The 25,412-nt window shown below is 61.8% G+C and overlaps 1 protein-coding gene across 3 annotated transcripts in view; it reads right to left on the reverse strand.

Annotated features, from left to right (window-relative positions):
- The window catches only part of ZC3H3 (zinc finger CCCH-type containing 3), an 82,370-nt gene that overhangs the window by 53,659 nt on the left and 3,299 nt on the right, over window positions 1-25,412 (reverse strand). For all 3 annotated transcript variants that reach the window (XM_060128603.1, XM_060128601.1, XM_060128604.1), the window contains exon 3: window positions 24,495-24,691. In XM_060128603.1, the coding sequence (XP_059984586.1) occupies window positions 24,495-24,691 (197 nt within the window). The remainder of the gene's footprint in view (window positions 1-24,494; window positions 24,692-25,412) is intronic.

The raw sequence follows: 25,412 nt of genomic DNA on the forward strand, positions 1-25,412 counted from the left end.
CAGACACCTTCTGGGCAGCACAGCCAGGCAGGGGGTGAGGGGCGTGGGGGGAGGGTGAATGCGAAGGGGCAGAGACAAGGAGGCCAGGAAAACACACACGTGCTCTCACCACCAGAGCTTCGGCACAAGGACAGGCCTATGATCCCTGGGCAAGAATTAGCTGACCCTCAGCTGAAGGCCGCCTGGGGTCCAGGGTGGCCCAGGAGAGGGAGCACAGCAGGGGCACGGTGGCACCAGACACACAGGTTCCCACACTCCTGGCTGCTCAGGGCCAGCCACCCCGCTCCCTGACAGCACAAACCGGTGCTCCACGACCCGAACCTGCTCCCCTGGGCCCCAAGGACATATCCTCCCAGCACCTGCAAACTCCACGAGAAGCGGTGACTGCTCAGTGAACAGTGACAGTAACACTGGGTAGAAGTCACCTTCCAGAGCCCTAAACACAACAGACCACCAGCCCACAGCCAGGCCCTCCCCCAGTCAGCAATCAGCACCTTGGCCCAGATGCCTTCTCTCCAAGGCTCACCCAACCTGATGGGCGGTGAGGTGCGGGGCCTGCCTGGGAGCAGGCAGGACAAGTCCGCCCCACGGGAGCTACCGCACCTGCACAGCCATCAGGACAGCACTATGCCTCCTTGTCCAGATGCTGGAAGAGCCCCTCCCTCAGGTGTCCCCAAACCCATCCCTGGGGCACTGCAGCCTCTAACAGGGCTCCCGTGCACCCACATGAGAAGGCCAGGACACAGCACAGGCTCAGAGCCCCCCGAGAGCCCCCAGACCAGAGGAGCAGCATGTGCAGGCTCCACGCACCCAGCCGGGGTCGGGGTGGACATGGGGCTGCGAGGTCCAGGGAGTGCTGAGAGCGGAGGACGCCTCTGCCCCCGGGACTGGAGGCAGGGGCCCACAGCGGCTGCCCACCAGGGGTCCACAGAAGTTCGCGCCAGGCCAGGCCAGCACCCCACAGTCTCCATCTCCGTCTCCGTCTCTCTCTCTCCTTCAAGGGTGGCAGCTCAGGGGGCAGTCAGGGAGAAAGAGGGAAGCTCGGCAGAAGCACCGGGCATCACCCGGGATGCCTGATCCTGCTGAGTGACCAAAGCGAGGGACTCTAGCTCCAGGCAGCCCCCACACATTTGGGATGTACGGGAGAGCCTAGCACACAGGGGGCATCGGTAAATAAATGTTTGTTGAATTGAATTTTCAAGGTCTTACAAGCAAGAAGAGACCAATGAAAATGGCTAACAGCTTGTCCCAGTTAAGCACTCAGGAGCGCAGGAATCCCTCTAAGTCACTGCCAAGCCCCACGCTGACACCATGGCCCCAAACCCACTCCCTGCTCCCACAGCCTCTGCACCTGGACAGCCCACCTGCCTATCCCCTCCGCCGCCACTGGGGCCACCCGCCCTCGGCCCCCTTCTGAGGGGCGGAGCTCCCACACCAGCCACCACCTGCCAGTCTGGGCTGCAAAACGCACCCTAGAGCCCCAGGGCCCTGGCTGTGCAGCTCGGGGGCACCAGTGTGCAGGGTGGGAAGGAGGGCTGGGCTGTGCTGGGGCAGGGCCCCTCCTCAACAACTTTGTTTTCATCCTGAGCACCGGGAGCCCCAGGCCTGGCCAGCTTCACCCCCGCTCGCCCAGAGGCACAACATCGGCTTCTCCCATCCCCCTCCCTGTTCCACCAGATGCCACCTCCTCCAGGAAGCCCCCAGCCCCCAATGCCCAAGGGACTGGACTCTGCATTCCGCAAAGTTCCTCTTGGGACATACCACCTCTGGGCCTGGCCCTCATTCCTGCTGTTAACGGGCATCAGTATTTATAACATTCCTTTGCAATGCAGCCCCACTGTGAAATTTAACTTTTCACTAACTTACTGCATTTTACTTATTAGTACCTGATAACCACTTCTAAGAAAATACAAAGTAATAAAGTAGGCCCCCCTCTTAAAAGGCTAAGCGTCACCTCCCAGACTTCGGCCCCCGTCAGACCCCAGCCCCTGCGATCCCGAGAGGCAGAGGGGAGGGCACAGCAGCCCATGCCCCGCCCCCCAGAGTGGGGCTGTGACCCTCACAGCCTGGCCCCACAGACCCTCCTGGTCTTCCCCATGAGCAGCCTGGCTGTGGGGGTGGAAGCACTCAGGACAGCGGCCCTGCAGAGAACAGGCCAGGGCGCCCACGCTGAGGGCACAGAGAGCTCAGCAGGGCGGACAGATGGCTGGTGTCGCCCCCCATCCTACGGCTGATAGGAGTGAGAGCTCCTCAGACCACGCATGGCACACAGGGACCGGAACCTCGAACCCAGTGCAAAGGCAGAGCGGCAGGCATGGGCGAGCTCCCCGTGGGCAGGGCACCCGGCCTCCCCCCGGCCCTGTGGTGCTGGAGGGTTGCCCCGGCAGCAGCCCCGGCAGGCAGCAGTCTCTCCCCTTCCTCCTGGCAGGCTGAGGGTTTGTGTAGATAATCATGTTATTTAGATAGGATGTTGGTTTAATTCCCTTCATTACAGACTCCCAGGGCTGTAATTTTTTTCTCCGCATGATGTATTCCCCGTGGCACGTTTCACTCAAATCAAACCCTTCGCGCCTTTATTGCCAACGACGCTCGGGCGCTGCGTTATCAGGCTCACACACACGCAGCCCTCTCCGCCCTGCCGTGCAGAGGTCACTTCTAATGACTAATCGATCTCATTAGCTTCCCTAATTAAAAACTTTACTACCGCAGTGGAAGACAAACTACAAAAAAACTGCTGGCATCATATCTGAATGGGATGTGAGCCCATCTATCAGCAGGGCCCGGCTCCTGCATGAGCGAGCTGGGGAGGGAGGCCACCGGCCAAGAGGCGGGGACTGGACCGACAGCAGCAGAGCCCAGGCAGTCTGGCACTCGGGCTGCGGAACTGGGGAGAGCGCCAGCCTTCCCGGGGCCTGTGCAGCTCGCGTGGCCGGTCAGGCGGCGCTGTCTGCAGCAGCCCGGCCTCCAGCTGACCCCGGCCCCGGCCTCAACGAGCCACCACAGATGGCAGAGCCCATCAGACGGAGGTCACTGCTCTCGCTGTGTTTCACCGCGACTAGGGGCGTTGAGAGGGAGTTCAGGTTTTTATGGAACTTCAAAGGGAGAGAACTAGAAGAAGGGGTGCTGCCGATCTCACCACTGCATAATGAGTAAGGAAGAGAGGGAGCCAGGACCCCTCTGAGCAGAGACTGTCTGGGGCCGCCGGCAGGAGAGAGGCAGCTATGGGACAAGCCCCAGGAGTCCAGCTGCCAGCAGCCCCCGCAGCCGCCCAGCTGTCTGTCCAGACACACCGAGATCGATTACCCATCGCCAAGCATCCCCACCCCGCGCCCCAGGGCCCCCTGCTCCTCCCCTCTCCCGGCCTTAATCTCCACCAAGGCGATGGGCCAGCCTGTGTCTTCAGAAGCCTTGGTGTTTGGCTTTATGGCTAAGCGTGTGCCCCACAGTCGGCACAGCCACAGTGGGGAGCTGAGGCTCTAGAACAGCTACGGAGGCCTCTGGCTCTTGGCCTCCCCTGGGGGTGGCTGCCCTGAGCCTGTCCTTCTCCTCAGTGCCGTCCAGGACATTTACAAAGGACAGGCGACCCCACGGGCCTCCCGAAGACCACTGCCCCCCATGGCTAGAGGGCAAGAACGACCACGTAACCCTGGCTCCCCTCCTGCTGCCCCGTCTCCAGCTACCGCCGCAAAGGCCCTGCCTCCTGATGCTGCGCCAGCTCTCTCACCCCAGCCCTGCACTAGAGGCTTGTGGGCCTGGTCGCAGTCCCCCCGTCCAGTACCAGTCACCGCAGTTTGGGCCCCCCTGAGCACAGAGCCTGGGAGTTTGGGGTACAGACGGTGTATGTGGAAGGCAGCAATTTTGGAAGCAGGCGAGAGGGAGCAGGGAGACAGGAGAGCAAAGTCAGTATAGAGTTGCCACTGCAAGTGTGCGGGGCACGACAGCTCCAGGACCGTGACCGCTGAGAGGCTGCAGGAGGCGTCTGGGATTGTCCATCAGAGCGCGGGAGATGGGACACCTTGCTCCCAGACTCTGCGCCCGCACAGGGACAAGGACAGGCTGGGCCGAGGGGGACAGGTGGGTCTGGACAGCGGGCAGGAAATGAGCTCACAGAGCCTGAGCCAGGGAAGGGTCCCCAGAGAGCCAGTGGGCGGGACTGAGCCCAGACGGGCCCCTGGTACCCAGCTCAGCACACATCACACAGCCCCTCCAGGGCTTCACCTTCCCACCCATCTGACAGGGAAGCCGGGCCTGCCGCTGGACTGTGGGGGCCCAGAGGCTCCTGGCCCTGTCGGCAGCAGCAGGCGGGCCTCACACAGGACAGGAAGCCACATGCAGGAGGCCGACGCGCAGGGCCCGGCCAAGCGGGGGTCAGGCAGCCTCTCTCCCACCGTGGCCGAGCCGCCCTCTTGGGCAAGTGGCCGCAGAAGAGCCGGCGCGCATTTCTGGGAGGCCCCACAGCACCTGCAGGCTCGCGGCCCATCCGAGCTGTGTGCAGAGCCCCGGGCCCGGCAGGATGGCGCTGACCACGACTGGAGCCAGAGCAGAGGCCATGCAAGCGAGACGCTGCATCTCCCGATGAGGGTGCACTGCTACTGGGTGGGGAGACCCTGCCAGACCACACGATGAGGGGCATCGCCCTCTCTGGACACTGCCCGTCTACCAGGGCATTTCCGAAAGTCAGCCCCATCTGAGCTGTCCCCTCAGTGACACAGTCCTGGAGATAGCGAGGCCACAACAGCATTTGGGGGTGAAAAGCGCCCTGGGGCTGAGGAGGGGCGAGCAGACCCCAGGGGCCACAAGGAGAGGCTCTGCCACCATCAGGAAGCAGCAAGAGGAAGGCCGAGGCAGGCGCTAAGGAGGCCACACAGCCAGAGCAACTGCCAGAGTGGTGGTCCCCAGCAGGTGTCCAGGAGGGGGGTGGTGGATGGGGACGGCAGCCCCCCCGCGGGCCCCTCACGTCTCGTTGAAGGGCCGGGCCAGGAGCGGAGCTGGGCGAGACACCTGCTGGGAGGACCCTGCCGCTGCCTGCGAAGAAGCAGATGAAGCCAGTTCCCCAGGGGGCTGGGCCCTCATCCTGCCCAGACCTCCAGGCCCCTCCACTGTTTACAGGCAAGAACCCAGGGAGGACTGGCTCTGGCCAGCTCAGGTGTCACCTCCCTGTCAACAGAAGTGAGGACCCTCTGTCCCTGCATCCCCTTCGCACAGAATCCACAATGCCCACTGCACAGCAGAGCTGACGGGGCACGTCAGCCCCCCGGTGAAGAGATCAGAAGACTAAGGCCTAGAGAAGGAGAATGACCTGCCCACCATGCCCAGCAGGATGGGGCCCAGGCTGGGCCAGGGGGCACTGGGCCAATGGGCCTCTGCTCAGGAGTCTCTCAGGAAGGACAGAGATGGACTCAACTCCCACTGACATCAGCCTAGAAGACACACACCGCTCCGTCCCATAAAGACAGCTAGAAACACACCTGCAGACCTCCCCTTGCATGCCTAGACCTCTGTCTGTATTCTCACACGGGCGCACTGCTCACCTGGTGCCAGCCCTGGGCCCACTGCATTCAGTGCTCCGGCACCCAGCCAGCCCCTGCCCAGGCCCTGCAGGTGCAGGGAGCACGCAGGTGACAGGGCTTGGCCGTCCTGCTCCCACCCACGAGAACACAGTAATATCATGACAAATCCCCAGCCCCGTGAATGGTTCTTCACGTGCTTGCAGACGCCTGTCCATTTCTCCAAATGAGCAGGGATGGCAGCCGGCAGGAGGAGGCAAACGCCCCGCCACCGCCCCTGCCACGCGGGAGCTGCCAGGGACCGCGCTCTAACAAGCTTCGGGCGTGGGATGACTGGGATCGCAAAGTATGAATTTTTATGAGTCTAATAAGTCACTCCACTTTTCCTGCGCTTGATGGTTCCCGACACTGCGAACACGGAAAAGCCCGCTGCAGTCAGGCGGCTCAGCCCTCACCTCCGGGGGCAGTCACAGAGGAGGCGACGGGCCAGCCAGAGGCCCCTCCGAGGCACCCAGGACACCCCAGCTCTGCACCCTGGGCCACTGGAGGCCAGCACTCATGCAGGTCCCTCAGGAATGGCTCGGGCGGCCCGCGGAGAGACCCTGCCAGACTCCGACACACAGGTGGCTGCCTGGGAGGATGAGTGGACGTGCTCGCTAACACATACACACACACACACACACACACACACACACACACACACACACACACACACACACACACACACACACACACACACACACACACACACACACACACACACACACACACGGTGTGCACTCGTCTGCAACGGGGCGGGGAGGGGACCCCAGGCCCTGAGAGGAGAGGTCTGGCCCTCGAGGGAGAGGGAGTGGCCCCTGGCCCAGGGCCTCACCCTGTTGGGCTTCCTGCAGCACTGCTGTCTGAACTGGGGACCAGCCTCTGACACACGTTTACCGATTACAGAGACTCAAAGCAGCCAAAAATAAAAAATAAAATAAATTTATAAAAAAACCCACAATGTTTACTGACTACTAAGTCACAGTGGCAGCCCGACAGGGCCATACGTTACGGAGCAGCGGTCAGCACCGCCGCAACAGCAGCGTGGGCCGCTGGGTGATGACAAAGCGCCGCTGTCAGCTGCCGGGCCCTGCGGCCGCCTCCTCTGTCGTCCCGCACTACCTGGTGTTTAATGACAACACCGTCAGCCTGAGACTCGCAGTGCTGGGACTGTCGGGGCCCTATTAGAGGAAAGATTGAGACCCTACTCTTCTCAAACTCACTCAAGCGACACATGCCGCTCGTTCCTATAATTACTGTGCGCGAGCCATCGATCGCGCGACGACACTGACCCGTCTGTATGAAATGGGAGTAGTTTACTCCCTGACAGCCGCCGTACATTATGGGGGTGGGTCTTCCCTCCCCTTTTAACCATCCCTCTAGAGGATGGAAGAGGGGAAAGCGAGCACCTCCCAGCCCCCACCCCACCTGCAGGCCTTGGGCCCAGGGGGAGGGGAGCCCCAGCACATCCCAGGGAGGCGCGCCCCAGAAGACAGCACAGCGTGTGGCTGGGAGATCCAGGTAGGGGGCAAACTCGCTGAGCGGGGCCCACAGGAGCAAGAGGCGGCTGCACCCCAAGGCCATGAGCCCCAAGCAAAGGCAGGGAAGGCAGGGTCCGTGCCAGGCAGACAGCGCGCCCTCCCAGGACCGCCCCCCAGAGACAGGACCAGGCCTGAGCGTGCTGCGAGCAGCGCCCACGTGATGCAGGCTCGTCCAGGGGCACGGCTGGCGCTCACCCCTTCCCCAGCAGACCAAGCAGCCCCTGCCCGCTTGGGGCCACACCCTGTAGGCACCGGACTGTGAGCCAGCTGCTCCCCCCAGTGCCCCATCTGACCTCAGCCAGAAGCAGCTATGACAGGACATCCTGGGACTGGGTACTCTACCCTGTCCGCTTTCACTCAGACCCCGATGAGCAAAATCCACCTCTTACTGAGGACAAAAGGCAAACCCACTTCTGGCTCAGCAGCCCCGGCAGGGCTCCAGGACCCGCGGGCACGAGAGGTGCCAATGTCCAGGACAGCGCGTGGGGTGGCCATGGATGTACCGATGCGAGCCCCCAGGGCCTCACAGGTGAGGGCACGCACGTGCATGTTAGAGGCAGGAATCTGCCTTCAGCGGGAGGCAGGTCCTAAGGCTCAGGTCCAGCCTCCAGAGACGGAGCTCACAACCGGGGGGCCCACTCTGGACCCTCCTCCCTCGGCCCTGGGTCATGGAGGACTGTGCCTTCCTAGGCTCCCAGCCCAGCCCTGATCACAGCGACCCTTGGGGCCCCTTGGCCCTTCTGCGGCCTACTGGCCACTCCTGCTCGCCTGCGGCCCTCTGATCGGGCGTCCCGGGCCCAGGCCCCCTCACTGGACCCACGCTGACAGTGCACGATGCTAGGTGATCAGCCATCTGTCTGCAGCCCGACACCGAGCCAGGCCTGTCATCTCACAGCCTCTTTTGCTTTTGTGGCCTGAGGTCCACTTGTTCCTTACGTGGAATCAAGCGACCAGGGACGTGAAAAAGCTTAGAAAGAAAACAGTGAAAATGAAGTGTTTTAAAAGCAACTGCAGACCATAGAGGAAGCCAGAGAGGGAACTGGACCCTCACGCTTGACAAAAGCCACCCCAGAGGCCAGAGGGCTGAGGAAAGGATGCCCAGGCAGCACCAGCACCAGTGTGTCCCTTGCACAGAGCTCGCTCAGTCAGTCAACAGACATTTGGCGAGCCCGCTGCATGCTGGCCTCTGGGCTCTGGGGAAGCAGCAGGGAGCACAGCAAGCGCCCCTTCTCAGGGCAGGCGAGTCCCCTCAGCTCCTCCCGGGAAGGGCAGGTCCCTCCACAGCACGCTGGAAGAGGCAGAGGCAGCACCTCATACGTTAGCCCTGAACACGAACAGCGTCCGCACCGGCGTCTGGACTGGGCAAGCCCTTCCTGCCCAGGGTTTCAGGGGCTCTGGAGGGCCAGCACCACCGGAAGCACCTAAACTTCTCTCAAGATGGCCCCCCTCCGTGCCGGTGCCCAGGGACTCAGATGACCCCTTGGTCCTGCCCACCCGATGCCAAGGCTCTCTCTCCACCTGCTGCAGGTCTCCCTGCCTGGCAGGGCCCAGCACCGGTGGCCCCGAACTCCCTGAGAGCCAGGTGGGACGAAGCACAGAGCTGCTGGCTGCCTGCGGGGACCCCCATCCAGGTAAACACGGAGCCGGCCACAGTGCCCCCGCCCCGGGCACGGTGCTCAGCCCAGCTCCCTGCACCTGCCAGGGGACAGGAAGTGAAGCTAGCCCAGCAGGAGAGACCCCAGAGCAGGCCAAGACCTCACGCCGAGGCCTCTCTACCTACACTGTGCCTAGGGCTGACATGCTCAGACGCAGAGGCCAGAGGCCTCTGACTGCCCAGGAGGGACCAGGTACCGGCCAACACCTACCCCGCACTGGGTCTACTGGCGTGTCTCTGCCCTCACAAAAGGGCAGTCCTCCGTCATCACTATGTCCCTCCATTTGAGGGCCTGGCCCATATGTGCCACGAGGGCTGGAAGGGGTGTCCATTCCCTTACCGGGCTGAAACTCTAGAAGGCCAGAGCCCAGGGGAGCAACAGGGGCTCCCAAGTCCCCAAGGGAGAATCGAGGGGCCTTGTCCACACTCCACCGACAGCAACGGGGCCTCCACACGAGCTGGGCCAGCCCAGCTGAGGGGACAAAGCCCAGCCTGTGAGGCGAAGGCCCACCCCACCCTGGCAGCTTCTGCTGGGGGCTTTCAGGGGCGCAGAAAATTGCCCGCTAGTCCCAGGTGGACAGATACCCCACGTTCCAAGCCACGAGAGACGGAGAGGGACCAGTCCCTGTCCCTGAAGGGGGTGCTGCAGAACACACCTCGTCCCCCCCCGCCAGGTGCTGTGACAGTAACGGGGCACCACGGGATGGGCACCGACGAGCCTGCCTCTGCCCTTCTGACCCCCAGGGACACCCCCATCCTCTCCCACAGGGGCAGGAGCACAGAGGGGGGCTTCCCCCAGCAGACACAGGGTGGGCAGCACAGCCCCGCAGGTGTCTGACAGACACTGGGCCTCAGCCACCCCAGGGAAGCCCGGCTCCACCACGTGGCCCAGAGCCGGTGGCCCTTGTGAGGGCAGCACTCCTGCTGGCCACAGCCTAGCCTCTCAGGATCGCTGCCCTGCTTCCTCGGAGTCAGGGCCAGAGAGAGATGCTTTCAAGAGAGCCTGGAAATAAGCCCACTATCAAAAGCAGCGGCCACGGAGAGAAAACCACGTACCCCTCACAGGCTCCGGGATGCTGGGCTCTCCGGCTGCTCACCCGTTCCTTGCTGGTGGCCGAAGGGGCAGGGCTGCAGCACAGGGGCAGCGAGCAGGCCGCGGAGGGGAGCCTGGGTGTGGGGGGGGCCCCGGCCTCACTCAGCCCTACAGCCAGCCTGCCCGGCGCCGGGCGCTGCGGCGGCAGAAGGAGGGCAGCGCACGAGCACGGGAGCTCGGGCCGCATCCCTGCCTCCCTACCCTCAGCTCCGTGGAGGCCACAGGGAGGAGCCCGGCCTTAGCTGCGGCTGAGGCTGCACCTGCGCTGGGCCAGCAGACTCCAGAGTGAGCCTTCCGCTCCCCTGCCCTCCCCCTCTGCCCTGCCCTCCCCTCCCCTGCCCTCCCCCTCTGCCTTCCCTCCCCTCCCCTCCCCTCCCCTCCCCTCTGGGATCCTCCAGTCCCTGCCCAGGATGCAGCCCCTGAGCCGGCAGCAGCACCCGCCTCAGGGTCAGTTCCCAAGCACACAGCCGGCAAAAAGTTCCTGCTGGGGCCAGTGTAAGGCTGGGGGCAGATGGGGCCATACGGGTGAGGACCAAGGGCCGTTTGGGGGCCCCTGAGAAAGGGGGCTCAAGGCAGCCCCACCCATCTGTGAGAGCTGGGGCTCCTGCAGAAGACAGGGTCTTGGCCCTCTGTGAGGAAGGAGGGGGAGGGGGGAGGGGAAGGGGGAGGAAAGGGGTCTGAGGAAGGGCTGTGGGGCACAGGGCTAGCCCGGGCAGGTCAGGCAGAGGCCTCCCAGACTCAGGGTGGTGGGCGCCCGCAGGCCACCCTGCTGTCTCTCACGCACAGGGCGCCACACCTGATGCACATGCCATCTGGTGGGGGAAAGGGAGCCCCGAGAAACTCAACAGAAGGAAGAGAGGGAAGCAAAGGGGCTCCCAAGAGAAGGCCTGGGGCGCAGGCTGCCCCCCAGTGCTGACGCCCCAGGTCACGGTGCCCACTGGTACAACGGCCTGGAGGGGCAGCCGGGGTGCCTGAGCTCAGCCGGCCAGGTCCCGGGGTCCAGCCCGCCCCCCATTTCAACATTCCAGACCCCCACGCGGGTGGAGAGCGAGCAGTGACGGGAACACATGGCGCTGGTGATTTGCTGGACCACCGTGGGCTCCAGCGGGGCTCACCCCAGACACGCTGCGAGTTGGTGGGCCCGGGCCTGCTCAGACCCCCGGTCTCCCACCTCGAGCAGGGCCTGGCACAGAGCAAGCTTCTCTCCTCGGCCTTCCCAGACTCTGCGGCAGGCCCGGGCCACGGAGTTCAACTTCTCTCACAACACCAGGCCTGCCTTCCATCTCCTGCAGAAACAGGGAGGTGCGCCCTCTCGCCCCGCCGCCCCGTGCGCCTCCCCCGGCCCGTGGCAGTTCAGGGTCTGGCGGCTGCCCTGCTGCAGCCCAGCGTGCGGGGTGCGAGCAAGCCGCTCTGAAGGCACCCCTGCAGTGAGCCGTCCTTCGCGCTACAAGACGTCTCCTGCCAAGCAGGCTCACGCCCCTCTCCGCACCAAGCACGTGCTGCCTCACAGGACGCCACCTGCCGGGTCGGGCGGCCACCTGCTGCCAGCGGCCGTGCTGCTGCGCCCACTCTCGGCTGCCACCTACCCGCACGGCCGCTGGCGCTGCCAGAGCCCATCAGGGATTGGCACAGCTTGGGATACACCGTGAGAAGGAAACACAACAGCTCCGAATTAATTTCGAAAGCGCAGCACCCCGAAGAATGACAACAAACGGCCGGCAAGCGCTGGGGGCAGCCAGGACGGGCCCTGCCCACCGGCCCACGGCTCTCCTGGGCAGAGCCAGCCGGGGGTGGAGTATCTCAGAAGTCTCCCCATCCACAGATGGGCAGGAAAGGCAGAAGCGGCAGCACGTCCCTTAGGTCCCTGCCACACCCAAAAACTTTAACGAGACGGGAGGGGGCGAGTGTGCCAGGGACAAGACCCCTGGGCCGGCGCCACAGTCTGCAGACGCCCCGAAGCATCCCAGGATGGGTCCCGGGGCAGAGGCAGTCAGTGACCCGTGCCCGGTCCGGAGAGAACGCTGGCCCCGGAACCCACCCGGGCCTCTCCACGCACAGCACCTGAGGGTTCAGCCCGCGGGGGGCACAGGAGGGCGTGGGGAGGGCAGCAGCTCGCTTCCACGCTTGCAACCCCACAGCAGGGGACCTGCCACCTCCCTGAGCTAGACACCTTGTCCCAATGCTGCCCGGACCAGCCAGCAGTGGGAGCAGGAACAGTGCAGACCCCTGGGGACCCCTGGGCCAGAGGTAACCAGAAGGGCCAGGGCTCCTCTTGCCAGGCCTGGAGACACTCAGGCAAACCAACAAATGAGGGCGCACCTGATGATTAGAAGCTGATAGGTTTACAGTCGTCGCGTGAGGCTACAGATTTTCCTTGCAAATTCCATCAAGTCCATGCATCAGGGCCAAAGCTTCAAATCAGAAGGATACCTGTGGCCGCTGAGAGCCCCGGGCCACACAGGTGATGCCTAGGTGGTACCAGCAGGGCCCAGCTGGGCTGTGGTGCCTTCTCAGCCTGGGATCTGCCTGGAAAGGGCTCAGTCTTGGGGGAAGCACTGCTCACTTCCCATGGACACGAGAGGGAAGGCAGGAAAGCAGGAGGGCTACGAAGAGAGGGCCCCACGGACACGGCGCCTCTCCACGGTCACGCGGCCTGTCCCGAAGCCCCCGGCAGAGGCACACACGGCCCTGCCCTTTCCAGGACAGCTGAGCCCACCGCCCTCGGGGCCCCCCTCGTCAGAGCAAGTAGCGGGGCCCCGGCAGGGTGGGAAGCAGAGAGTCTCAGCTCAGAGCCTGGGGGAGGCCCATCCTTGGTGCCCACCCAGACTGGGCTCCCTCTGTGTCAACATGCTCCCAGGAGGACACGGTGGCGGGGGGCAACCAAGGGGACACAGCCGAGGGGGCTCCAAGCAAGTGCACCATCGCTGCCCACAGGCTCTGGGGCAGCAAGCCCTTCCTGCCCACGACCCTTCCCGCCACCCCAAGAAGAGAGACGCGGCCTCAGGTACAACAGAGCTGGGAGCCAAGTGTCACCAGGTCCTGCTCCTTCCCCAAAGCCAGCAGCTCCAGCCCACGTGAGCTGCAGGAGCAGGGAGGGAGCTGCTGGGACGTCTGAGCCCCACCGGCCCAGCCTGCACGCCCTGCGGGGCAGAGAGACACCCACCCTCCCAGGCTGAGGCCTTTCCATGCTCAGGCGGCCTGCCAGGCCGGGCCCAGAGAAGTGTGCCCCGAGGCGGTCAGCTTGTCCAGACCAGGCTGCCCCACTCCCTCGGGCAGCCTGTGCACCAGGGCCCTCTGCCGGTGGCCGCCTCAGAACCCAGCGCTCTCCCTGGATGTCACCGGAGGCCCTACTGACACAAGCGCCGCCACCCCAGCTGTCACGCACCCCCACTGCAACTCTTCGCCCGCCCCTGGGCAGGCAGCACCCCTGGCCCCTCACCCGGCCTCCACCGCCTGTGCCCAGGCCTGCCCAGCCCCTACAGCAGGCTCTGCATGGGGAGGCAGGCAGGGCTGCCAGAGGCCCCTCCCAGGGCCTGGAGCGGAGGCGGGGCAAGGCCTACAGGAGCAAGGCCATCGTGCAGGAGGCCCACGGGCTGCCCCATCTACCCCACACCCAGAGACCTCTACTTCTCAGAGGCCACGGGTCAGTGAGCCCCTCCTGTCCCCAGCACACAGGTTGCTGGGGGTTGCAGGAAGCCTCCCTTCTTCCCCCACCAAGCACACACTGGGGACAGGTGGGCAAGTGGGCTCCCACCACCCCTCCCCCGTCCTTCTCCTGCACAGACCCTGTTCTGCAGGCCAGCCTGCCGGTGCAGTGAGCCCGCCCCAGCGTGGGGCCCTCCCTGGGCCGGAAGTGCCCGGGCACTCTCACTGCCCACACTGCCCTGATTCTGTAGGTCTGCTCCCCCAGGGGCCACGCACCCTGTCTGGGGGAACATGACATCATCCGGCCTTGAATTAGCTCCAGAACTCCATACACAACGTCCACCACTCGATACAAAATAACCAGACATACAAGCAAATCACACTTGACACAAAACTAAGAAGGAAAAAAACAGGCAATGAAATGAACAGGGATCCAGATAACTGGGTGGTTAGACACGGACTTTAAAAACGATTAGTATATTCAAGGGCTTAAAGACAAGATTGCAGGACTTCCCTGGTGGCGCAGTGGTTAAGAAGCCGCCTGCCAATGCAGGGGACACGGGTTCGAGCCCTGGTCTGGGAAGATCCCACAGGCCGCGGAGCAACTAAGCCCGTGCGCCACAACTGCTGAGCCTGCGCTCTAGAACCCGTGAGCCACAACTACTGAGCCCAGGTGCCGCAACTACTGAAGCCCACGCGCCTAAGGCCCGTGCTCCACTACAAGAGAAGCCACCACAATGAGAAGCCCACGCACCACAACGAAGAGTAGCCCCCCTGCTCGTCACAACTAGAGAAAGCCCACGCGCAGCAACAAAGACCCAACACAGCCAAAAATAAATTAATTTTTAAAAAAAAAAGACAAGATTGCAAATTTTGGCAGAGACCTAGTAACTATTTTTTAATAGAAATTTTAGAATTTAAAAGTCACTAAAACTAAAACCTCAACGGATGCGTCTTGTAGCAGATTATACAAAGCTGAAACGACAATAACTAAACTAGAAAATAGGTTAGAAGAAACTACCCAGATTTAAGCATGGAGACAAGTCACAGAAGACACAGAGAAGAACACAGGAAACATGTAAGATATGGTGAAAAGGCTCAGTACAAATGCAGCTGAGGTCCCAGAAGGAGAGGTGGGGATGGAGCAGAAGCAATGCTTAAAGACAGAATGGCTGAGATTCCAAAATTGATGAAAACCATCAAGCCACAGATTCAAGAAATAGCACCAACCCTAAGCAGGATAGATAAATGTACAGGAAGCACCATGGCACACCTGCTGAAGACCAGAGACAGAGAAAGCCCCACAGCCAGAGGGGGGAGAGCCACGCCACCCTCCTGGGAAGGACAGCTGACGTCACCAAACGCCGTCAGCTGGCGCTGGGAAGGGTCTCTCCCCAGCACCGAAAGCCCCACGGCTTCCCAGGCAAAAACACTCTCCAGAGAGTAAGGCGAGAACAAGGACTTTTCAGATAAACGTCTATTGAGAGCAGTGGTCCCCAGCACACCTGCAATATTACAGGATGTATTAAGAAGTGTTTCTCAAACAGACAGCAAGGAAAGGAGGAAGAGAAAGGGGAGAATAAATACATAGTCTAGGTCAATGCTAACCGTACACAATTTTTTCTAGGGTCTAAAATATATGGAGAATTAAAATCATGGCAGTTCTCCACGTTTGATGGAAGAGAGGAAAATAGGGTTTAAGTACTCCAAGCTTCTTACGTTGTCTGGGGAGGGATCAGACAGTAATTTCTAAGTACCAATAACAGTGAGTCAAGAACACACAATATAACCTCTGGGGAAACCACCAAAAGAAGAATAAAAGAATGTATAATAAGCTAATTGAGGAGAAAATGGAATTAAAAAATACACATCCAAAAGAAGAAGAAAAAGGAGAGAAAAAAACAAAACAGGTGCAACAAAGAAAAAGCACAGAGGAAGACAGCAGATTTAAACCCAATACCCCAGTAATTGCATTAAATGTGAACAGACGAAACCCTTTTTTAGAAAAACAGTTTCAGATTGCACTTAAAAAACAACTATTTGCTAGATACAAAAAAATCTAAACATAATAACGGATGAAAGTAAACATGTCTGCACATGTCACACATAAATACATTTGCATAGAGTGTGTGTGTGTGTGTACACGAGTATATACACACATTTTGTGACACTAACTAAAAGGAAACTGGCCTAGCTATACCTGCTTCAGAGAAAGTAAATTTTAAGGCCAGAAGCTTTACTGGAGATAAAAAAGGACACTTCGTAGCAGTAAAAGATTCAATCCACCGGGGAGATATAACAATTCTAAGTGGTTTACACTCAGTCAAATGACCTCAAAATGCTTAATGCAAAAGTGACAACTGGACAACAGTGGAAGATCTTAACACTCTCTCTCTGTGACTGGAAAAAGCAGACACCCTCCCTGCCCCACAAAATCAGAAAGTATACAGAAGACCTGAACAACACAATTAATACAACTTACCTTACAGAGCCCCAAACTCCCCAAGTGGAATCATTCTCTCTAAGTACACACAAGAGCTTCACCAAAACTGACCCTAAGCTGGTCCTTAAAACAAGTCTGAGCAGACTTCAAAGGACTGAAATCACACATATAGCTCGCCCAGTGGAGTGAAGCTGGGGAGCGGTCATTACAAAGAAACTCAAAAGCCCCAGGGGTTTGGAAATGAAGCAATCCCTTTTGAATAACCCTGGATCAAAGAAAAAATTACAATGAACATTAGAAAACATTTTGGAGGAACACAAAAATAATTAACTTGCAGAAGACAGCTAAGGTTATGCTCAGGGGAGAATTTATAAGCTTACACCTGCATATTTCAGAAAAAAAGAGAACCTGGAGGTCAACTGTCCAGCCATCTGGTCCTGTTGCGCTCCGTCCAAGCTCAGACCCACTGGCCATGTGGGCAGCTCTGACCCTGGACAGCAGCCCCCAGCCCCGGCCTCGGCTCCCCGGCTGCCTGTCTCCCCACGTGCTGCCCCTTGGGGCACTGTCTCACGGCCCAGAGTCAAGGACATACACACCCGGGCCGGCCCCAGGGTCAGGGCAGCAAGAGGGGCAGTGTGGCCCTGCAGTCCCGCCCCCTGCTGCCCTGCCTTCCCAAGCCGAGGGGACCACACAGCATGGAGGTGGCAGCCTGAGACAGATGCCGACCACAAACCCCCACCCTACCTGGCATCTTCCCCCTAAAACGCAAGCAGTAAGGGGAGCCCGGCTAAAGAGAGCTCCACAGGGGAAACATGTCTTTGGAGCTCCTTTCTGAGATGACTTCTCTGTGCCCAAGCCCAGCTGCCCACCTCGGCGCCCCCAGCTTCACTCAAAGAGAGGGCCAAGGAAGAGCAGCTCCAGCCCAGACCCCCGGCTCTGAGTCTCATAGGGAGCCCACTGCATCACTGGCCGCCCTGGCACAGGGCCAGGCCGAGGTGTGCGGGGGAAGGGGTGCTCCGTGACGTAGCCCGCGGCGGGCTCCTGGACTGGGACCATGGGAGCATGGAGGAGTGGGACCTGGGTCTGGATGGGGTGCCCAGCAACATGCTGAAGCTGTGGAGAGAAGGTGCCACAATCCAGGACCTGGAAGGCCATGGCCCACCTCCAGCAGGTAGGAGCTCCCACGCCCCCATCACCAGGTGGCCCCCACTCCCCAAGGGAGGAAGGGGCTGGGCCCAGGAGAGCAGGTGGGACAGACCACCTGAGGGGCCAGCGGCAGCCACAGGGAGAGCACTGAGGGCCCAGGGGGAGGCTGGGAGACAAAGCAGCCCTAGAAAGACTCTGCCCTGCACCCCGCGCCCACGGACAGGTGGGCTTCTCAGAGCGCACCGGCTGAGGGACCCTCGGGCCGGGCCAGGCCCAGCTGGCAGAGAGGCTGGGTTTAACTCGGTCAGCCAGGACACAGGGGCGGGCCACCCTCAGCACACCGTCTACACTCGTCGGACACCTGGGACCCTGGCCCACGAGACCCCGGGGCTGCAAGCTCTGGCCGTCGTGAGAACATCACCCCTGCTTCCCAGGTGAGGAGCGGCTCCCAGGGCTTCAGCCTCATGGAGTCACTCAGGTGCCCCTGACTCCGCGGAGGTCACAGCTCCCCTAGAGCCCCACGCCTGGCAGGCGCCACACAGGCAATGCGCATACGCATACACGCACTCCCACGCCAGCTCTTGTGGAAGAATTCATTAGCACGGCCGTGATGAACGTAAAACTGGAGGCCTCCGCCACGCCTGATCATTTATGCAAGGCTCAGGATCGCTGCGGCTGCCTTTTGCAGGGCCTACTTCAGCATTTTCATTTTCCCTTAGGAAAGCAGGGCTCCAGATTGAACTGCTCTCACGCCCTTTACAGCGTCTGCCGTAGTAAAGCTAAACAACCCAACTGCACGCCAGCGAGTGATGATGGACCACAGACCGCTCCACGGCGGGAAACTCCAGCAGGGAGAAGAGCGACAGGAGCACCATCACCCGCCCAGCTGAGACCCGCCAAGCCGGCCCCACCCCCGCAGCCGGCACAGAAACCCCCGAGAGATGCCCTTCCACAGCTGTGGGAACAGAGCAAGGCAACGCCAGCACCAGCCTGGAGGCTTAGAACCAGGGCTTGCCCACACCTCAGGACCGGGACCCAGGACCAGAGCACTGGACACGACGGGGACACCACAGGGGTCACCCAGCCCCGGCCCTGCGCCCACCCCTCTGGGCCACAGCAAGCCTACCTCCTTCTCCCACGTTCCCTGGCTCCTGATCTTCCCAAAGTGCTCCCAGTGGGCGCTGGTGGTGAAAACATACTACCAATGAACGCGGAGGCCCAGGGCGAGGCTTCACTGCGCTCCCTCTGACCACTGGCCCTCCCGCGGTCCTGAGGCCAGCACAGGCCATGCACAGGGCTGCCCAGCGCCGAGCAGTGGGCTCTGGGCTGCCTCCCAAGAGTGAGGCTGCCGTGTTAGTACCTGGCCCGCCGCCTGCCCGTGTCCACTGGGTACATGTGGTCAGAGGGGAGGCGGGGCCTGTTGGGAGAGGCTTGGGGCGCGGTAAGAGGGGCAGGGCCCAAGACCACACCTACCTCTTCTGCCGATGACCCAGGACGAGTGGCCGCCCGCTGCATCCATAAACAGGTGACAGCAGATCCTCCAGACCGCGTGGCTGGCACGGCAGACTAAGGGACGTGAGGGAAGCGCCCGCCACGTGCTGGCAAGCTCTGAGCCAGAGGCAGGCGGCTGTGTGAGGCCCGGCTTGAGTGAAAGCCTCGGCAGCGCTCAGATCCACACCTGACGGCACTGTGAACACTGGGCCCTTCCTGTCAACCACAGCCCTGCCGGCACAGCCCTGAGCGACCCGCCAGGCCCACACCCCACCCACCGCGCTGGCCACTTGTCTGTGCAGAGGCAGGCGAAGGAGAGGTGGGTGGGCTCTTGCCACACATGCACTGTCCTGGGCAACCCCTGGGAGGCGAGGACGCCACTGCCCGCCCACCCGCCCGGGGCTTGTCCTTGGCACCTGACAGCAGACCTCTCCAAGTGACTGGGAGGAATCACATGGCCTGTTGCTCCCAGGAAGTCCGCTAGCCTGGGGCCGAGTGTGCTGGGTGGGCTGCCAGCCCCCAACAACTGCAAGCGTCGTGCTGGGTTGGTGTGGACCAGGCAGCACCCTCTTTGCACACACGAAGCCTGTCACCTCAGGGCAGCCCGAGTCATGGCGCTGGGCCCGCTGTGGCCGGGGGAGAGGAGCCCCGGAGCTGGCCCCGACGCCCCAGGTCTGCACTGGAAAGCGCACGTCCACACCGCGGGCTGTGACGACTAACTTCCGCAATCGAACGGGTGGCCAATCGGAAACCATCTTTGAGGTCTACAAAAAGTTCTCTTCTCTGCTGCCTTCTCTGGGGTCTGTCGGCACTGAGGCGGATCAAGTGGGGCCTCCGGCAGCCAAGGTGCGGTTATCCCCCCAGGGAGCACGGGGTGGGGTAGGGGTGTCACGTGGGGACCCCCAGGGACCACCTGCCCCACCCCCCAGCCAAAGTCTGACTCTAGGCCCAGGGAACTAGGTGGGAGGGTCAGAGGGCTCGGCCAGAGAGGGCCGGTGGGGGGGCAGAGCGAGAGGAGGAGTCAGGCTGGAATCTTTGTAAGGTCAGGTCCCCAAGGCACGAGGCCACAGGCCTGCTGAACATGCAGTTTCGAATTCAATTAAAGCGATTATCTGCTGTGTCAAATAAACCGTGTGCAGCATATATCGGGCGGCACTGTACACCTCGGGCTCATTATTCCCTAACTGTTTCCTCCTGTTTACGCGCCCTCAAATTAAACTGCTGATAGTATGAGCCCAAATAAAAAATGAGCGCACCTTGTCCCGAGGAAATGGATTCTCCCTTCCCCTGGACCGGCGATTGCCAGGTTTTATATACTCTGCTCCTGGTGACATTAGTAATTCAATTTTCTTTTTATTAGCCCCCTTATCTGCTGAGCAATACAGTGGCAGAGCTGACCTCTTTCGCACGGGTAAATGTTTAAAATCTTTTCCCTGATTAATTTTGCCAGTGAAGAAAAAGAGGAGAAATGGCCCGGCTCTTAACCATCACAATGAATAAAGCTTAATGTTGATTGTGATGGAATTTCTAATGCCAGGGAGATTGATTGAACACGGCAATTACACTGCAATAGTAACTCAAGGAAGACGGGATCGCTTTCTCCTGGCCATAGCCTTTTGGTTATTTAAAACAATCCAATTTGCAAGGATAATTACGTATTAGTGTTTTATCTGCCACTTGAAATGAACAGGGGAGTTTCGATACTGGCCCAGCACTAGCAAGTTATTGCTGCAAATTACTTGATATCTGCTTTCTTTCACATAAAGAGGAAATTAGGCAATCAATTACCAGAAAAAGGTGGATGAAGAAATAAGAGGGGCAAGTGCGCCCTCTGCTGGCCACCAGGCTGCACAGCCGGCCTGAAGTGGGGACCCCAGCCGGGGAAGCCCACCTCTCCCACCTCTCCCACTCCCCCTCCTCAGCCCTACCGGCCTCAGCAGCGAGGGCGTCCCAAAGGGGGTCAGGTCTGACACAGCTCCAAGCGGAGGGCTGCATCTGGCACTAAAAGTCTGTGTGGGAAACAGGGCAGAGAAGCCTCAAAGCAAGTAGATGCAGAGACAGCCTCTGCCCCCATTCCCAGGGAGGCCCTGCCGGTGGCCCGTAGGTGGGGTCTGCACTTTCCAAGAGACGGACACACACACACACACACACACACACACACACACACACACACACACACACACACACACACACACACACACACACACACACACACACACACACACACACACACACACACACACACACACACACACACACACACTCTCGGCCTGTAGTTCAGTTGCCTCACCCGCAGTCTCATCCTGGCTGCTGCCCCTCCGGGACCGCTGGACATTCCTGGGGCCCCAACGTGGCCACCTTGTGTCCCTGAGCACACCCGTGCAGGCCCAGGTGCCTCCACTGTCCCTCAGGGGCTTCCCAACAGAACCCCCTTTTCCTTGCTGTGGCCGAGCACCACTTCCCATCCCTGGTCCTGCCTGCCCTCTGGCCTCGGCCCCTCCCACCCTCCAGGACACCGGCCACACAGGACCAGTCTCTGCTCCTGGAACAGGCAAAGCTCAGCCTACCTGTGACTTCGCCTGCAGAGGTGTGCCCACGCGCCCCTCTCCTCACGCAGGGCTCGGTTCAGATGTCACTCCTCAGAGACGTCCCCGCCGCCCACCCTCCCCGAAGCTCCCTGCAGCACTGCTGCCTGTCTCCTTTTCCTCAGAGTGCTTCTGCCACCTGAAAGCAACTTTTCTTTTCTTTTTTTTGGCCGCGCTGTGCAGCCTGTGGGATCTTAGTTCCCCGAGCAGGGACTGAAGCCGGGCCCCCAGCAGTGGAAGCGCTGAGTCCTAACCACTTGACCGACGAGGAATTCCCCTTGAAAGCAACTTGTCAGTCTGTTTACAAGCACCTGAGGAGCCGTTTGTGTCCAGCAACGCAGCACGGCCTCAGCACACACACCCCCCAGGAGACAGCACACTGCCCTGCACAGCTGTGCAGGAAACGGGGAGGGGATGAGGGGGTGGACAGAGGATGCATGGGGGGATGGACAAGTGGCTGAGTGAGGGGAAGCCTTCTGCAAGCCCTTCCCCCAACAGGACCCTCTCCCCTCCTGCAGGGCATTCTGTGCGTGGTTATCACACTGTCTATAACTATGAGCTGATTCATCTGCCTCCTAGTGGAGAGGAGCGTGAAGGCAGGGACTGTGGCAGCCCCATTGGCAGGCGCCACAGTCCCCACCTGACAGCCCCACACCCAGCGGTGCCCTCAGCCTTTCTCCCCCTCCCACCGAATACCATGGCTGCCCTGCCAGCAGGCGGCAGCCACCACCGTCCCCAGCCTGCACCCCACTCTGCTCTAGGCCTACAAAGGGGCCAGGCTATTCACAAGTGCAGGTGCAGCTCCAGGGACGACACACGCCACCTCCTCTCCCACCTGGTCTGGTTACCGCATCTGCAGGCCCAGCGTCTGTGCCCCCGCCAGCCCCTCACCCCTCTGTCCACCCCGCGACCGGGTGAGCATCCCAGAACATCTCTGGCCCATGGCCCTGGGACGCTGCCCACAGGCCCCTACCCAGCTCTCCAGCTCCCCGGCCGCCCCTTGGCCAGTGGTTCCTGCAGCAAGGCTGCTGCCAGGCTGTTCCCATGCCTGGGGCAGCCCTCACCCCGGCCCCCAAGCCGCACCAGAGCCCTCCGGCCTGGAGCCGGGAGAGAGGGCACCCAGGACCACCTGGCCGGCTGGTGGGAAAGCTTGGCTCTGCGAGGAGAGCTCCCGATGCTACTGCTGCCCACCCATCCGCAGAGGGCCCCTCGGTCCGTGGGTCCCCAGCCCACTCCTAGACCGCGTGGCGCTCCTTCCCTGGGGTGCCCACTGCACAGGCCAGCAGCAGCCTGCCTTGGGCCTGTCGACCCCCAGGCCAGACTCCTTGGAGGCAGGGGCAGCACAGGCCTGGCAGGGACAGAGTCAAGGCCAGTGTGCGTACCTGCATCAGGACTCAGCACCCCTGGGTGGCAGGAAGGGCGCCAAGAGGCCCAGGGCCCTGTCTGCCGCGACCATGCCACACTCAACACCTGCCCAGCAGGTGCTCCACACACACACCTGCTTCCAGGCCCAGCAAGGGGGCCCGACGCCCAGCAGACGCGCGCCAGATCCCCCAAGAGCTCTGCTGTCAGGAAGGGCCCAAGAAGGCAGGACAGGGCCTTAGGGCCTTCCCAGCACGCTGCCCCGGCTGGGACACTCCTCCCCCAAGCCACCTCCAACCACGTCCATCAGTCAAGCCTCGCTGAAATACTACCTCCACAAGGGGCCCTACCTGGCCACCCCCTCTCTGTCGCCCCGACACCCTGCTAGTGGCAAGTCACGATGGGAATGTCTCAGCAGCTGGCCAGCTCGAATGCGGGCACCAGAGGGCAGGAGGAACCACCCCTGTCTTGGGTCTCCTGGACCCCCAGCACCTGGACCGCCCACTTCCCACAGCCGGCCCTGAGCACCACCATCATGGCCTGCACGCTGCCATCCCGCGTGACACCTCATCTGTGGGGACAGATCTGTCTGCAACTTCTCTGCACACCCGACATCTCGGCCGGCTAAGACAACACCGTGACAGAGAGGATCTGAACAGGGGCCATGAGTCCCCACAGAGGCCCAGATGTCCACAGACACCACCTCCTGGCCTCTCCCCCAGCTGCCCCAAGAGGCCACCTGACCCCCCACCTGCCCTCAAGCTCCCTGGGGGCCCCCCCGCCACCAGTCTCTCGAAGAGAGGGGCATCCTCAACTCGTCCTCTCCAGTCAACCCGCGGCAGCCTAACCGCTGGTCACCTTCAACCTCTTTGCTCCCAGCCAGTCCTGCAGCCAAGGCCCGCCCCCCAATCCAGCCACCTCGCAGGAACCAGGAACCACTAACGGGGCTCCCTCTGCTCTGTCACCCGGCATGAAATCCACACTTGCCATGGCGCACGGGATACGGCCAAAGGAGAACGGGTGGGAGGCCGGCACCGGCACCCTCCAGCCTCACTTCCCCACAGCCCTCTCACCGCCCCGCTCGACCCTCTGCCTGGGACCCCATGGCCCACCCTCCCACGGCCGGCTACGCGCAGATGCTCAGCACAGCCCAGGCACCAGCTCCTCCAGAAGCCTTCTTCAAAGACTCCCGGCCAGGCCAAGGACCACGCCCTCGGCTGGGCTCCCCAGGCACCAAGCGTAGCACAGTTTCTAGAGCACGAGGCCCCGGCTGGAGCGCCCAGCGCCGAGCCTGCCCGGCCCCAAACCCTGTCACCTCCAGATCTCATACGGGTCAGTCTAGAAGCCGCTGCCGCACGTTCACCCCGCCGCTCAGAGGGGCCACCTCAGGACCAGGCACCCAGATGAAGCCTGGCTCTGCAGCCTCCCCAGAGCACTGCCATCGTGGCAGTGGGGAGCCAGCCTCCTGCGGGGGCCACGCCCACAGCGCTCCCCATTCTGTTGCTGGACTCCAGGGACTCTAATTAAGAGGGCAAAGCCGACCCCTCCCAGGCCAGCTCAGGCTTCCCGAAGAAAAGGCAGCGCCAGCAGGGAGGGGAGGGGTAGACCTGTGGCCCAGGCAGTGAGGAAAGGAGGGAGAGGCCCTGGGCGGCACAAGCCACGTCTCCTCCCACTTCAGGGCTGCGGGGCTGCCACCCTCTCATCTACCTTCCCGCTCCTCCTGCCAAGAGGGACTCGGCTGCACATACACAGAGGGATGTGCTGAATAGACCACCACATGCCTGCCTGGAAGCATCTCTCCGACCCAGAGTGCAGGGCACGGTACCCCGGTTCTTCTCCTTCTCCACTCACTAGCCCAGGCCACCCACTGCCCGCCAGGCTGAGCGCTCCTGGGCCAGGGCCCCACAATGCAAGGTGGACGGCGAAGGTGGGTCCCAACAGGGAGCAGAGCCGTCACAGGCCCAGGGAGCCCCTCCTCCTGGTCATACCTTCCTTGGTGGGGAGGTGGGCCCGGCCAGGAGGCAGGCAGCACAGCCGGTGCCTGCTGACCTGCATCAGGCCCTTGTTGGGCGTCTTCTTCAGCACAGGGCTGCTCTTCCCCCGGAGGGCCTGCCTCCGCCGCAGGCTGAACTGGCTCCTGGCCGTGGTAGCAGGTGGGGGGCTGCTCTTCTTGTCCCCAGGAAGGCTGCAGAGACAAAGAGCAGACGGCTCCTAACAGGCTCCCCCAGCGAGTGGCTCACCTCCCACCCCTGCCCACCCAGATCCCAGCAACATGGACTCAGCCCCCGGAGGGAACCAACCTCAGCAGCCGTCAGAAGGCTGCTCCCCACCCATCCCCCCACGCCACCCCCTCCTCCTCCCTGCCAGGGCCAGGCTCGCAGCCACAACCCTGGAGGATCCCAGAGCCAAGGCAGGCGGAGAGCGCAGGAGAGCAGCCTCGACCCCCACCCAGTGCTCCACAAGCACCTCCTGCACCGCCCCAGGCAGATGAGCCCCCGCCTGGAGCTGGAGGAGAAGCAAAGCAGGCAGGCCTTGTACGGAGGAGGCGCTGCCACCAGCCTGGTGACCCCCTCCCCACACTGGCGGAAACAGAAAAAGTGAGGAGGGCAGGGAACCCGAGGAATCCAAGACAGCACCGATTGGGGAGGGCAGGGCCCAAGACCAGGTCAGACAGCAGGAAGGACCTCTGGAGTGGGACTTGCTGGGAGGTCAGCGAGTGTCACCACGTCTGACGGCAGAGGCAGGCCCTCTGCCCTTGCCACTGGCAGCCACCACAATTAAGTCCCTGACCCCAGACGGAGCACTGGGCCATGACACCGTCCTCGAGCCTCCTCTAGACCCGAGAGGACAGAGGGCGGGGAAGGTGACATGGGTTCAGTGAGGCCGTGACTCACCCTGTCACCCGG

The sequence above is a fragment of the Lagenorhynchus albirostris genome, chromosome 17, assembly GCF_949774975.1.
Source record: "Lagenorhynchus albirostris chromosome 17, mLagAlb1.1, whole genome shotgun sequence".
In the NCBI taxonomy this organism is placed as follows: domain Eukaryota; kingdom Metazoa; phylum Chordata; class Mammalia; order Artiodactyla; family Delphinidae; genus Lagenorhynchus; species Lagenorhynchus albirostris.